Consider the following 16804-nt stretch of genomic DNA (forward strand, 5'->3'; position numbering starts at 1 on the left):
AAACGCCACTGCTTCTGCTATAGGGGTCAGTGCCTCACAGCATCCCCAGAACTTTTACCTTAGGGTTTCCCCAGAGGAGCCTCTCCTCTTCCACAGGTTGACTAGGCTGCTGGATCTGCTGGCTGCTGAGGATGACTTGCCATCCCCCACGTGCATGCGCACCACGGTAGACGTGGTGAAGGCGCTGCGCACGTTTCTCTCTGGTTTGGCCAGGATGATGTACACTTTCGGCACAAACATGCAGCCCAGCGCCACTGTGGCACTGAGGCTGACTGAGAAACACATGGTGATGATTTTGTAGTTGCTGCCAAAGTAGATTGGCACAAAGGCCAGCCATATAATGCAGGTGGTGTACATCGTGAAGGCGATATACTTGGCCTCATTGAAGTTAGCTGGAACATTTCTGGTCTTGAAAGCATAGAAGGTACAGCTCAAAATCAGCAATCCATTGTATCCGAGAGGAGTGACAACTCCTAGGTTGGTGGTATTACAAATCAGGTAGACTTCTCGAATACTTGGGTAGTCGTGCATTATATCAGGAGGCTCCATTATAAAGAGGGCGACGATGATGCCCAACTGGATGCATATGAGAATGAAAGCAATCACCAGCTGGGCACAGGCACTCATGAATCTGGGCTTTTTGGTACAGATCTTTTTCTTGCTGCCAGCCAGAATCCTCGCAATACGATTGGTCTTGGTTACAAGGGCTGAGTAGCTCATGGCTGGGGAGAGACCAATGCCAATTCTCTGAAGGTAGCAATAAATCTGTTTGGGCTTTGCAATGAGGCAGAAGGTACATAAATAGCCCAGGCAGATGCCAGCAAGGATAATGTAACAGAGTTCCCTGCTGGAGGACTTGACTACTGGTGTATCTCGGTAAATGATGAAGACTGCAGTAACAAACAGGGTGGCGAGCAGGCCTAGGCAGGCAAACACCACAGCTGCAATGGGCTCAGGGTCACCCCAGCGAAGATACTGTACTGGGATCAAATCACAACCTGCAGAGACACAGACATATATTGAAAAAAGAAGGAAGAAATGTTTACTTGGGTTACTTGTGCCTAAGTTACAAGCAGCTGCTTATGATCCTTTCACTTTATCTCCAATCTACCTTTTTAATCTCAGTATCCCATACTACTCATTTCTTCATATATTCATTCATAAAATATTTATCTTTATATTATGAAATACATACTCTGTGATAGGAGCTGTTCAAGGTTCTGAAAACGAAATGATGAAGAAAATGTTCTCCACTCTCAAAAAAAATAATTGAGGGTGGGGGGGCTTTTAAAGAATTACTTATAACTGTGACAAGGGCCATGAAGGAGTATAGCATGGATCGTGACCCAGTCTGGGGAGCAGTAAATGCCTCCTTCAACCGGAATTAGCAAATAAATGTGTTGGTTTGGGTGAGTTTAGGGATTCGGTAGGTTTGGCAAACAGAGGTTAACTGTAAAGAAAGAGCCAGGGGGCACTGGAGGCATGAAAGGAGGCCACTGTACAATAGTGTGATGGGTGGCCTAAGATGAGGCTGGGAGGTGGGCAGAAGAGGATCTTGCAGGGCAGAGAGTCCTAGATCAAAATAGGAAGTCACTGGAGGGATCTGTGTAGAGCAGAGGAATTGTCAGATTTATGTGTGTGTTTTACACATTCCTTTGGTTGCTGTGTGGATTTTGGATGAGATAAAGGTGTGGACAGATTTGAGAATTATTTGAAGCACTACAGAGTGTTTAAATGGATGTGGGGGTATGTGAGAGGTAAAGGCATCAAGGATGACCAACACTGGATCCATCTATGCTGTCCTTGGATCAACTGTACAGAAAAGTTAGGATTTTTAGAGAATCATATGGTTCCAGTGTTAAAGAGGAGAAGATGCTGTTAAAAAAGGAGGTGATAATAGAGGAAAACTGACCCCAGAGGCAAATAATTGGCCTGTATGGGAAGTGCCAACACTCTCAAAATTATTCCCTATTCGTGGCTTGTGGTTTTTTATATCACTAGATTACACAGCAGAAAAAAGTGACAAAATTTGGCATCATTTGTGTTACGTGCCTTCTTTTTAAATTTCTTAGGACAGTGGTTCTCAAACTTGGCTGCACGCTGGAATCACCTAGAGATATTTTTTTAGCATACTCTGGCGTGGGTCTCACTACCAGAGTGTCTCATTTAATTGGCCTGGGCATCAGGGTTTTAAGGCACCCCAAATGCTTCTAAACGTGCAGCTGAAGTTGAGAACTACTGCTCTAGAAGGCTCATTCCTGCCAATTAGATTTTTATTTAAATACAATTGAGATAGCTTTATTGAGTGAGTAGGAAAGGAGTTCAGTAATCTGGAGCACTGGACATTTAAGGAATGTGGCAGAGATTACTATTTGCCTGCAAATATCTATTCTCCCCTTTATCCTCAGCAACAGAGCTCCAATTTCATTTGGGGTGGTAGAGGAGGCACTAAAACACTACATTTTCCAGCAACCTTTGCAGTCAGATGTTCCATGTTACTAGGTTTTAGCCAATAAGATGTAAGCAGAGAACTCTTTAAAGGAAAATGACTCATCTTGGAGAGTACCCTTTTTGCCCTTCCTTGCTTTCTCCTTCTGTTGTCTGGAATATAAACATGATGGCTAGAGCTCCAGTAGTTATCTTGGACTTTAAGGTAGCTTTAAGGACAGAAAACATGTTCTGAGTTTTGCAAGAGAAAAGTAGGGAGCCTGAGTCTCTAATAATCATGAAACCACTGACTAGCTCTGGACTACTTATGTCACATTTACCTTGTTTAAGCTCCTTCTTTTTTTTTCTGATATATGCAGCCAAACCAAATCCTAATTGATATAGGTGTATGGTTTTCCTATTAATTTCCCATATCCCATGATCAAGGGTGTTGTAGTAAACGGCTTTGAATATCAATGGTTCCTGGGAAGTAACTCTGGGAGGTACAATAAGTAATGATAGCAAAGAAGCATGTGGTTCTTTAAAATATGTCTAAGGGTAGCTCTGTTGCAAAAGGGAAAGGAAATGTTCTTCTTTTCCTAATTTCTGCCTTGCTAGTCTCTTTCTTCAAGACCTCAGGTTTCAAATGGTACCATTAGTGTTATAGTTACATTTATTACGGCTGTAATAGGATTTGTGAGTTAGCCTGGGATCCTCAGCACACTTGACATAATTGTTTCTATGGGCAAATGTACTCTTCTTTTAAAACCTATACACTTAATATTGAAGCAAAGTGCTTTTAACTTGAAAAAAAAAGTTACATGGATAGCCCAGACTAAGTATAAGATAGGTATTTTACATAATATCGTTAATTATAAATAAATGAATATCTCATTGCTAATGAATATGCTTGTATCCATATCTCAGGCATCTGTGTTCACATATGCTGCTTATATGTTGGATTTCAACCTCTGAGACTACAGTATACCAGAGAGTTTAGGTTCATATTTACAAATTTGTTCCTTGTAGAGACTATTTTACAACAGGAAAATAGGGATTAATCATTCCTATTTTGATTCTTCCATAAGTTTATTTATAACATTGATATGACAATGAAATTTATTATCTCCTCTACTTAATTCTGTAGGGGTCTGTTTCTCCTGCTAGCTCGTGAGCTACTAATGTCCATAGCAACTTATTGATATAGGAAACATGTTGTGTGGTACACGAAGCAGGAATTCTTTCATTAGCTAAAGAGAATCAACTGAAAAAAATATATAAATATTTATTTTAAAGGTTTTCATTTTAATCCTTTTTTCCCCACTGTTCTGCTAAATACTAATTGCTTTTCTCTAAATGTAATTAGCACCCTAATTACTAAATGTTTTGCATATGATAACATTCACCACTGTTTTTACGTCAGATATATTCTCTAACTCTTCATGTGCAACCTATTAACATCATGTGTGAAACCCCATTAGATATATGTGTTGGAAGAAATGTGCATAAGCCATGCCTCTAATGTGATGTGATTATTTTCACAAATTTACCAGAATTTATATGTCCAAATGAATGTTTTTTCATTGAATGTGAACCACTCAAAAGGCTTTAAGTTTAGTTTAATGAGGCTGCACAAAATACTTTTGTATCTATTCTCTTGGAATAGCAAATTGGATTCTGATTAGAGTGTTATAATCACTGAATCTTATAATTGGATAAGATCTTAGAGTTTCCAAAAACGGATGTGCATCACAATCACTTGGAGAGCCTATGAAAATACAATTCAAGCCTCTAAACTCAGGAGATTTTGAATCAGTACATTTGGGGTGGGACAAATGAATCTTACTTTGAATAAGCAAGCTCAATGACTATACAACTGGTCCTTGGTCCTTGGTTGGGAACCCAACGTTAGAAATTATCAGGCTGACTTCTCATCCAGTGAATGTCTTATATGATAATTCTAAGGTGTGATCACCCTAACGCTACCTAAGGCTTTCCATGGACTACATTGTCTGAAGGCCAGGACTGGGGGTGGGGAAAGACAGAAAAGGAGATCAGGATGGCAGGTGGAGACTGGAAGTGATTTAGCTGGTCAGAAGTCTGTCACAAGAGGGTCATCAAGGGAGGATAGAGCAAAAATTAAGTCACTCTACTGAAGAAAATATTCAGCTAGTAAAGACATTTCAGAGCTAGGATGGAAAGAAAGTATGAGGTAGACAGACAGAAGAGTCAGGAGAGAGGCTTCTAACTGAGTTGATGACAAGGCTATCAACTAAAATGGGGTTGTAGGAAGAAAAGGGTCACATTTTATGGGAATGACATCTAGTTACAGTCTGGATATGTTGTGTTTGAATGTCTATGACCTACTGAGCAGATGGAAGCACAAGCTTAGAAAGATATTAGGGTAGAAGTTATAGCTTTAGGAATTATCTGTTTACAGGTAGAACTAAGATATGGAAAAAAATGCAATCAATGAGGAAATTCATAGATATAGGTGAGAGCAAAGCCTAGAGGTCTGGGGTAACACCAACATTAATGAATGGCAGAGGAAGAGGATATGTCAGGGAAGACATAAGATGGATCAGCTAGAAGAAAGGAAGTATATCAGAATCCAAAGAAAAGTCGTTAATTGGATGGCCCACCATACCCTCCTCTAACAATATCACTTCAGTTTTTCTTTTCTTTTTTAAATTCCTACCCAAAGAATTTGCACAAAGCTTTGAGCTTCAGGTTTACAGATATCTCTCCTGGTGGTATATCATTCTCTTATATTTTTCCCCCTTTACTACTATTTGATCTATTTCTTTCAAACAAGGGGTGGTATACTTTCATCACTGTATTCTTATCATGGAACATGTTCTACCAAATCTCAGAATTTTGAGATAATGCTAACCCTATTATGATATAAATTTAAATTCTCATAATACTACCTCTACTATGTGCATTGGTTTACAAACATCTGAATGCCCTGTTATTCATCCTAAATCTCTTTATTTTTTTCTGTGAATTACTGGGCATTTTCTCCACTAACAGTTTTCTTTTTTATCCCTGTTTCATTCCTAGTTTTAAGTTATTGGAAGTACTTTTAGTGTACTGGTAAGTTACTACCTACTGGAAGGGTGTGTAGAGTTTAACTAAGAATTTACAGTATAGATATATTTTATAGTTTTATTATAAATTTAATCAATTTAGCATATGTTATCATATTTTAGAGTAAAGAATCTTGATCATGTCAGTGAAGTTCCCTCCTAACAAGCATATTAGAGTTTCTCAGAAGATGCACAACATTACATTCCTTTATAGAAATGCAGATGAGCCAGAGATTAGAAAATCCTGGCCTCTTTTCTGATAACATTTAGGTAGCTATCCACTTCCCACTTTCCTCCCTTTCCTGTTTGATCCATATTCTGTGATTCTCTAGTATAATCCATCTTTTCGTAGCTTAAAGTGACATATATTGAAAATACAACAGTTTTTTTTTTTTTAAAGGGAAAGCGAGCAGCCAAAACTGTATTATCCACATTCATCCTATGATTCCACCAATGTGCTTTCCATACATCTAATGGGAGAATGGATGGCCCATTGATTTCCTGGACACCTAAAAATGATATGACTGCTCAGCAATAACTGGTGCTCATGCTTACTGTTTGGATAGTAGTCTTACAGGATTAGTATTCCTGTAGTTAATAGTTCTTAGACTGTTGCACTTTCAAACTCTGTTTCAAGTGTCTATTCAGGCAAGAAGGATTGAGAAGTCCAAGATCCTGAGACTCATGCCTGATATTCTGTAAGTCAGGCTAGGTAGGGACTCCTTAACAAGCTCCATAATTCCTGGTATATTTTTGAAGGAAAGGAAGTTGCTGCTGAGAATCTCTGAGAATCAGAGGTATGTGTCCTCAGCTGCTGGTCAGGCCATTTCAGATATTCAAAACTGGTATGGTGCTGTTGTGGGACTATCCTTTGATACATGAGCAATAGATCTACCAGAGTACAAGATGTTGACTGGTAACTGACAACATCATGCTTGTTTTCAATCTGTTCCATCAATAGGCCATTTGAATGCCTTTCCTCGTCTCTTTACCCCACCGGATTTGGATCTCTAGGATGTTGGTCTAAGGTATCAGAGGAATGCAGACTCAGAATTCTTTCTGCATTGTCCATATCCATGATCCTTTAATATTTTCTCTTCACATAGCCTTAGCTAAAGTTTTTCATCACTTCCATAGTTCAGAAGAATTGGAAGTGGTGTGTGTGTGTGTGTGTGTGTGTGTGTGTGTGAGAGAGAGAGAGAAACAGACAGAGAGGTTATATTGTTAAGGTATGTCCTCCTTACTTGACTATAAGCACCCTGATGCTAAGGACTTGTCTCTTTTGCTCACAAATGGATCCCCAGTACTGAGCACAGTGCCTCACTCATATGGTTAGCATAAGCAAGTTACAAACTAATATATTTACTATATAACCAAAATATATAATTCTCATCCTGGTGTATGGATAAACTCATTCTCAACAAACATTTTTGCTGCCTTTAAGATGTCCCAAGTTACGTACTGTTACGAACTGTTACGTACTGTTATAGCTGGAAGTCTAAATTCGGTGCATTACGCCTGAATTTTAGTCAAGATTCTGGTAACCAAGAGAGGGCAAAACTAAGTAACTCAAAGTCTTACTTCTGCCTAGGGCTGTGACATGTTTCACATTAGAAATATTCCTAGTACTAACTAGGCACTGATAAATTTTTTATGATTGACTGATTAGTCTAATTTCTGAGTAATTCATCGGATCTAGGAATTATGGGTAGAGGAAAGAGGGAGGCAGTAAATAGGAGTGTTGTCTAACTATAAAGTTCAGATTCACTGTTCCCAAGAAGGCTGTCAATTGCAACGTTTTTTACTTTAGGCCAGAACAAAAAAGCCCCTGAGTCCTCTGCAGTGAAGGTGTATTCTAAAGTTGATTAATTTTTACCATTACCTTAGCATGAAACAAAACATACCTTGATCGCTCCCTCAAATAAAAATGTAGTCTCTACCCAAAATGTTAGGTAAGTTTTAATGGAAGCTGCCTCAGTAGGAAGCCACCTTATTCCTGTTTATGCCAGAATTTAAAAAAAGGAGGAAACTTTCATAGATTAAGTGCCTACTGTACATCAGATGCTATCCTAGATGTTTTAGGTAGTCTTCATAATAAGTAAGTGAGGTGGTATCATTAACTCTATTTTACGGAGGGACAATATGAGGTTTAATATGCTAACTTGTTGGGGCTAAGAATAAAACCCTGTGGGATTTTTGATTGATTGACTGATTGACTGATGCTACATCAGGGGAGGCAAACTAATCAAGTGCCCCTCGGACAGGGGCCCTGAGGCTACTTAGTGGGAAAGAGAATCATGAATAATTAACAATGCCTGCCATGGGCAAGGCAGGGCTAGTGGTAGCGTATTTGATATTTGTTATCCTGACATAAATCCATGCTCCTCTCTGAGAAATCTCATTGGTTCAAACTCTTCAGCAGGGTTCTCATCCTAGCCTATATGTCCCGAGGGTTGTCGGCCAGAGACACTGGTAAATTATTGCTTTTATGTCCTTAAAGTTTTCTAGTGTAGAAATTTTTCTGAATGGCCACCTAATACCCACAGCACAAGAGAACAAGGATGGATTGTGCGACATTCCTACCATTGCCACAGAGGGGACTCACAGCCATCCATTTGTCATTGGACCCAGCTTATTTCACGCCTTTCAAGGTTTATTACATATTTTTGTTTTAAATTCCCTTAATGAAATACCCCCAGAGAGCTGACAACTCAGGGCTATAGTTTTTATTTTTGTTCTTCGTTATTGGTTACATTTTAGGGGGGAATTTGAAATTGTATGTAGAGATTTATTTCATAATTAAGGCATAAAGAATGATTTAATAGTATTGCAGAGTGCTACAGGGAAGGATTATCACAGATGCACATTTGTAGGGAACAGTTTTGAAAAATATGACTTCCGGTCATACTGAAGATGAATAAGAGGAAAAATACAGCATATGAATTTAAATAATAAAATGTGCTGACTGGAATACTTCACTCTGTTTTTAGCTTTCCCCTCTCCCTCCACACTGGCTAACTCCTCCTTATTCTTTCATTTTCTGTATCCTCTTTCAGGAGGGCTTTTCTGCTTACCTGAGCCTGAATGACAGGCTCCTCCTACGCTGTCACACAGCTCCCTGGGCCTGTGCCTATCACAGCACTTGCACAAGATTTTTTCGCTCATAACAGTGCATAGTGAGTTTGGTTGTCTGCTTCATGAGGTAGACTGAGCAATTTGAGAGCAGGAGACTGTTTCTTTGCTTTTTGTTTTATTTCTAATGCCAAGCACAGTATCAAGCTCAAAACAGGCAGTTAATCAGGTTGAATGAATGAATGATTGCATTAACGAAGAGGACAATTGAGGAATCAGGACACACGCATTTCATTTTCAGCTTGCACACAAATAATTCCTGTGACTATGAGACTTTTACTCTATTTAATTGTCTCAATTTTTCTATACATAAGGTGGAAATCATACATAAATAATACAGAATGAGGGCTTTAATCTGGAGAAATCCTTGTAGAAAAATTCACATATGAGAAATTAAACACCAGTTACCTAAATAGTGTCAGTGAAGCAATTTCTTAGGACTAAGTCTATAAAATGCTTAAAAGTATTTTTGTATTTTACTAGAATAAAACATTAACGTCATCACTTTAAAACCAATAGACTATCAATTTCCACATATAATATGAGATATAATGAGTGTTTTACAATTAATTTCTATTAATTTCCTGGCTTGCCAGACTCTTTTCAGTTTCTCTTTCCTCCAGTTTTAGTCAGACTCTTATAAAATTGTTTTTTTTTTTTTTGCAAATCATCTGTATAACAAAAGCATTTTCCTCATGTGCCTGGTCTTCCATCCAAATGTTCAAAAGCTTTCTGGTTTTATGACTGAGTTTTTGTAGCCACTCTCTAGACCCCACAGTATTCCTTCTGTATCCCGTAGACCCTGTTACACAATCTTGATTTTTTTTCCCCTTGAGACATACCAGGACTGTTCTAAGGCTGGGTTTACATTACCTTTCCTAAGGCTGGTTGCAAAATTGTATGCATACGTTGCCCTGGATTTTACCTCCTGTTTCTCTTCCAAAGCCTATTAGTTCCTGAATGTTAAGTATCCTCAGTCCTTACAATATCCTGATATTGTAAGTATTCCTCAATTGAGCTATTGGTATATATTTAAGTAACTAAAATGCTCATGTTTGTTATAAAAACAAAATGTGGGAACAAACTCCACACATATAAGAAAAGTACACAAGGGGAAAGATTAATGCCTTGTCTTACCCACTAAAGAGAATGAAAATTGTTCATTTAGTATTACTAGATCATTATACTCACTTCTTAGTTCCATGCACATTATTGAGCACCTACTCTATTGAAGGCACTGGGCCCGCATCATGGTGATACAAAGGCAATCATTTATTCCTTTAAAATAGTGTATTGGTCAAATATTCAGGCTCTGTGACTCTACTCTGCTAGGCACTGTGCTGACCACTGTACACTTATTACTTTCTTTAATACCCACAACATTCTATGAGGTAGGTACCATTATTTCATGCATTTTCAGTTCAGGAAACTGAGGTAGGATTGGCACTGAAGAGCATTTGAAGTGAAAGGAACCATAGGAGGAGAAATACAGACATAGAAAAAAAAAAAAGAAAAAGGAAGAAATGTAAAACAGCCAAAATGCAGAAATCAGATGTGCACAGAAATACCTCTACAGCATAGTAATATAGTGTCATAAGAGAATTATAATATCTCCGGGCATTACTGCTTAGAGTTCAGAAGGGAAATCAGTTAAAGCTTTAGGAGGGAAGATAATAATACTTTCCTGCTACATTTCGAGGATTAGTGTGAGGACTGTATAAAGTAACATGTGACTTGAACAGCGGTATAATATTTATGAAATGAGAAAAAGAGGAGAAAGAGAAGCATATACATAAAACAGTAGTGACTCAACATCTGCTAAATTGCTTATGTGTTTTATTAGATTGTCCTGTGTTCTTCTGGGGAAAAGCCAGGCCTATTTTATCTTTCTAGCTTGTTTATATATACAGAGCCCCAAGTAAATGGTATTATATTGTCTTAAATTGTTTGTAAGTACAAGGCAGCACATATGCTGTCTGAATTTTTCACTCAACTTAATGTGATTCTTAAGAGGTGGCAAGATAGGAGACATTTATCTGCTTCATATTACTCATATAATATACCAACGCTTTATGAAGCATTTTCCAAGTAGGTTAGATAATGTAGTGGTAAGCACTGTGTTATAATGTTTTATGTTCTTGGGGAGAAATATGATAATTTATTTTGGTTAAGCTATATTTATCAAAAACTGAAATCAATGAAACCACATTATTTTCTTCAGTCTGGTTATATCGGAGTGGTTTTTGACCACGATGATATTGTTCTTAGCCAGACCACAAATTTATCACTGTGAAGAAGAACACAATGCACATTTTTCATTGCATAGTTTCTGGCAAGATGAAAACTGGTTTATGTTCTCTTTGAGGACCTGTTTTGAGAAGTTCTATTGAGATAGGCCTTTTAGCAATTTTTTTTTTCCTGGAGCAAATGGTGTTTACATCTGTAAACACACCATCTTTTTGACTCATCTGGTAGGATAAACAAATTTATAAGTTAATGAGAATTGAGAAATTGGAAGCGCAAGAAGGCATTTTACAATCTGTCAATGTATGAGCCCTGGAATCTTATTTAAAAAAAGAAATCATTGTTCTTTCAGCATTAACTGAAACAACTTGATCAAGGTCAATGTTTGAAATGGACCACTGCACAAAATTTTTCATTGCATTTTAGAGATCCTTTCAGAAAGAATCCAGTGATTCATGGTCATGTCCGTATTGCTTGTGTGAAAATTAATAAACAGAAACCTCATTAAATTGGAGTCAGGAGGCCAAAAGGGAGTGCTCTCACACCATATGATGATGGCAGAGCTCAAGAAGAAGAAGAAAGACTTCCTTTCCTTGATGGGCAAGAAGCTCAGCCAATGGGAGACTGTCACAACTCAGCCAATGAAAAGCCAATACGCATCACACTCTCGATTTCTCCAATGGACTCTGTTTACAACAGCCCTCTCAACTTCCTCTTCCCCTCCATAAAAGAGTTTCTTCTTCCTTTGCTGCTGGGGACTTGCCCTTACCATGATTCCAGACTCTGAATTGCCATTCTTTGCTGATCTCAAATAGACTTATTTTTGCTGGAGAAATAACTGGCTGTCTATTTGTGTAAGGTCAACACTTGCAGCATCATATCAAGGAAAAAGCATGAGTTTTACAGAAAGACTTATACAGTAAGGTTGGAGCCTCACTTCTGCTACTTGCTGTGTCACCACAGCACAGATATTTTACATTTTCAACCTCAGTTTTCTGTAAAATAGAGATAATGATTCCAACCTTTTTGGAGTATAAGGATGATTAACTGGCAGAACACCAAGTTCCTATTATAATGGATGATAGGCACTCAATATGTAGAGATTTGTTTCCTTTCTTCCACTCTGTAATTTATTTCTTCAGCAAATATTTATTGAGTGTTTACTATGTTCTAGGAGCTTGATATTCCCAAATGAACAAAACATGCAAAAAAAAAAAAATACCCTATCCTTTAGCTTATATTCCAAATGGAGAGAATGACAATATATGATCAGCAAAAATAAATACAGAAAAAATATAATAGAATAAAAGGTTATATATGAAATAGAGAAAATAAGAAGCAGAATTGGGTAAGGGGGGATAATTTGTAGTATTAAACAAATTGGTCAGGGTCCTTTGAGCAAGGACTTGAAGGAGGGAGGGATAATAGCCCTATGGGTATCTGGGATGGAACATTCCAGGCTGAGAGAACAGCTAGGGCAGTGACCCTAGGATAAGAGCCTTGCAGATGTTTTAGAAGAAGAATGAAAAGACCAGTATGTTGGGGGAAGGAGATGAAATGAAGGGGAAAGTAGTCCAGAGACATAACAAAGGGCCGATCACATAGAAAATGAATTTGTAAGGACTTTGGCTTTGAATGAAATAGGAAACCATTGTAGGTTCTTAGACAATGGAGTAACATCATCTCGCTTCCTTTTTAAAAAGGTATCTCTGCCTGGGGTATTAGGATGTGGCTGTAGGTGGGGGCAAAGGCAGAATTAGGAAGACTAGTTAGGAGGTTATTTCAGTAGTAAAGGTGATTAATGATGATTACTAGGACCAGGGATCTTACAGTGGAGGTAGTGAGAAGTGGTACAATTCTGTATTTGAAAGAAAAGTCAGTGGAGTTTTTTGACCAATCCACTAAAGGATATGAGAGAAGCCAAAAGATGATTCCAAAGTTTTTGGCCTGAACTGCTGAAAGAATAGATTTGCCATCAGGTGAAATATAGAATGCTAACGATAGAGCAGGCTTGCAGATCAGCAAGGTAAAGACTTGGATTTCAGCTTTGAAAATACAGGATTTGAGGTATCTATTAGACATTCAAATATATATGTAAAGTAGGCAGTTAAATATTCAAGTTGGAGATTAGATGAGAAGTCTGGGTCATATATTAAATTCAGAAATTGTCAGTGTATAGATAATATTTAATAATGTGAGACAGGTAAGATCACCAATGAAGCAAATGCAGATAGAAAAGAGGATCAGGACTAAGCCCTGGGATGCCCCAAAACTCTATCCTTAGTTTTATTTCAAACACATGGTTCAATATAAATGTAAAAATATTGAAGGCAGCAGATGCTAGTTCCCTTCTGGGAAGGTTAAATTTTTTTTTCTCTTGTCAGTGAGAAAAATATCAAAAGTGGGTAATGAATTCACCAATGAAACCAGAAAACCATTTTATCAGGGAGAATGATAAAAAAAAGATGGCCTTTTAGTATTGTTATGGCTCATGACTACCTTTCTGGGGTTTCCAGATCACCATTAACCTTGTATAAACCATTCATTTAGAATCAGAAGGCCTATGGGCCGGCTCCGTGGCTTAGCGGTTAAGTGCGCGCGCTCTGATGCTGGCGGCCCGGGTTCGGATCCCAGGCACGCCCCAAGGCACCACTTCTCCGTCCAACCCGAGGCCGAGTCCCACATACAGCAACTAGAAGGATGTGAACCTATGACATACAACTATCTACTGGGGCTTTGGGGGGAAAAAAAAAAATGAATAAATAAAATCTTTAGAATCAGAAGGCCTAAAAAGATAATCTAAGTGAAGATAGAAGAGATGTTTATAATAGTAAATTTAGCTCAAGAAATACAAAGTCCTCACCTATTTTGTGCCATTCATTGGGCTAGACATTGACTTAAAAGATCTTACTTTCAAATGTGGAAAACATTCAATAGAGAGAGATTGGAACTTTGTCCAAATTTTCTCATTCACTGACTCATTCTTAAATTAATCTGTCCATCTAAATATTCATTTTTCATCACTATATATTTTTAAACTTTATTAACATTGGAGTGATAATAGTTAATATAACTGAACTGTTAACAGGTACTAAATTATTTGTATGCTATTTAATCTCCCTAATAATTCTATGAACTGGTTAATACTATTACCTCCATTTAATGGAAGACGAAGTTGAAGCTCAGAGAAGGAAATTTGTTTGTTTAAAGTCACACAATGAGGGCCGGCCCCGTGGCTTAGTGGTTAAGTGAGCGCGCTCTGCTGCTGGCGGCCCGGGTTCGGATCCCTGACACGCACCGACGCACCGCTTCTCCGGCCATGCTGAGGCCGCGTCCCACATACAGCAACTAGAAGGATGTGCAACTGCGACATGCAGCTGTTTACTGGGGCTTTGGGGAGAAAAAAAGGAAGAGGATTGGCAATAGATGTTAGCTCAGAGCCGGTCTTCCTCAGCAAAAAAAGAGGAGGATTAGCACGGATGTTAGCTCAGGGCTGATCTTCCTCACCAAAAAAAAAAAAAGTCACACAATGAGACATTGGTGGGGTATAGATTTGAACGTGGATACGTCTTACGCCAAAGTTTTGAGTGGTTTTAAATTAAACCACTATGTTATTGGAAGATAATAAAGATAAATTGTTGCAGACATGTCTTGCTTGCACACAGCCAGTATTCTCAGATGTAATTTTTTGTACCACATTTGTCATAAATTCACCTTCCTTAGATTCTACTGGTTAGTGTTTACGTAGCAAACTTAACAAGGAAAATCTAGAAAGTGCTTAGGGACCTGGGAATTCTATTGTTAAACAAAGTAGTCACGTTCTTTTACAACTGGTCACCGTTATGATGTTAGGTATTTAGAAAAGATAGTTCCTATAATATAGGCTTTGATAAAAAGGTAAATGTGAAATAGTGATTCATGTGCCACTGAATAGCTTTGTTATGTTGGAAAAAATCTTTTCAGACATACACACGTTCCTTAGATAGGACATGTTGTGTCATTCCTAGAATCTTTTCTTTCTGCTTCAAAACTCCTCTGTTTTTCACCTGGTTAACTTCTCATTTTCACATGCATTGATTCCATTCCCTCCCACAAGGTACCACTAAACTTCCAACACCTGGTTAATTTTCTCTCCTCCATGTCCTATAGTAATCAGAGTTTACTCCCATCCCAGCACTTTCTTCCTTTCTCCTTCATTCTTTCCTTTTGTTTGTTTCTCTGCTCATTCATTTTGCTCATTCATTTTTTCTCTTATTTCCTTCTCTTTTTTTCCTTTGTTAGACAAACATGAAATCACTTTCTATTATATGCCTGGCATACTTAATGTATTGAAATTGCCTCTTTATTTGTGTATGTGTCTGCCCAGGCTCTGGGATACTTCTGGGTAGGAACTTGGCTCCATGATTACTGTGTGTCCAGTGCCCAGTGCTGTGTTTGCACCCAGTTGGGACTTCTTGCTAATGAGTACTTCTATCCTTTGTACCATTGCACCTGGCGTATGGTTCAATTATTGTAGGTATCATACATCATAATATACTCAATGTAATTACTTAAGTCAGCCTTCTTCTACTATGGACATTTGATTCCATACAAATGGAAGGTCAGACACCTTCTATTTACATCTCTTCAATAGAAACTAGCACAGTGTTGAAAAGAGTACAAACTTGTTAAAAGAACTTTTGCTGAATGAATGAATGATAGGAAAATCAGCTGTATAGCGTATGTTCCTATTCAGATTATTACCTAACCTGGAAGCCAAGAAATCAGAGGTTACCATTTTGAAAACCTGTTCCATTTTTAATATTAACAGGAAATATTTATTATAATTATAATAAAAATAAACATATTTCTAATCTAAATTCATAACAGATTTCCCCTAGAGAACCGGAAACACATAATATTTAATAAACGGCAAGGATTTTTTACCCCTTTCCTCATCCAAATTGAATCATAATAATCAAATAGCCAGCACATTTAAAGGACATTTGAAATGAAAAAATATCAGAGCAACCTGGAGATAATTAACATGTGATGAGCTTGAAAGCTGAATTTTTTCTTTCTACAATTTCCTGGAAATATGGGGCTCCAAAATGCGATTGTGGAGAAAGGCAGGTGGTTTAGCATAAATCAGTGGAATCACAGAACCTGGGCTTGATTTTCCAATAGTTTTGTGATCTTGAGCAATTTACAGAATCTTCCTGAGTCTTCATTAATTCAACCGTAAAATAATAATATCTACCTCATAGGATTGAAAAGGATAGTGCTTAAGATAGTTATAATTATTGATAATGAAAAGCAATTCTCCTCATGTTTTTATCTAATGTACTTATTTATTAAAAGGCAAAAAAAAAAAAAAAAGTCCCAAGAAAAGTGCGACAAACTGAGGAACACAGCTGAAGTAACTATTTGTGAGAAAAGAGTAACTCAAATGCCGGAGTTATAAAACTTGTCAGTGGTTACGCCCCCTTGGAGCTCATCTTCCACCCCCTCCCAGGTTCCCACCAACTCTCTTTTGTATGACTCTCTTCTTTTTTTTTCCCCTTAGTAAGATACAAAGGTGCCAACCTCCAAAGCAATTAGGTAACTCAGGGAACCAAAGGAACTTCCCAGAGAATGTTCCTATTGACTTAAAATGTTGGTATGCACTGCCTCCCTTCCATTTTACAGTTTTGCACTTAAAATAAATAAGATACATTTCTTGAGGAGTGAAAAGCAGGAAATCATTCTAACTTCCTGTCATACAGCTTCCCGCTGAGTTATCTTTTGAAAGCTACATTGTTTTTGCTTTTTCCTTTTACTTGGGTTTGTTGGAAGTTTGCCAACCTTGGCAAACCCACCTGGAAGTGTTTCCATGGCTTTGGCTTCGGACTGGGGAGCTAAAGATCCGCTACTTACACCCCATCCTAAATTCT

General features: G+C 37.9%; 1 protein-coding gene across 1 annotated transcript in view; it reads right to left on the minus strand.

Moving 5' to 3' along the window:
- Positions 1-16804, minus strand: part of GRM5 (glutamate metabotropic receptor 5) — a 668354-nt gene that overhangs the window by 57284 nt on the left and 594266 nt on the right. The window contains exon 10 of the mRNA XM_087433566.1: positions 59-998. Coding sequence (XP_087289692.1) covers positions 59-998 — 940 coding nt within the window. The remainder of the gene's footprint in view (positions 1-58; positions 999-16804) is intronic.

Source organism: Ceratotherium simum, chromosome 7 (assembly GCF_057802395.1).
Source record: "Ceratotherium simum simum isolate JZ-2026a chromosome 7, ASM5780239v1, whole genome shotgun sequence".
In the NCBI taxonomy this organism is placed as follows: Eukaryota; Metazoa; Chordata; class Mammalia; order Perissodactyla; family Rhinocerotidae; genus Ceratotherium; species Ceratotherium simum.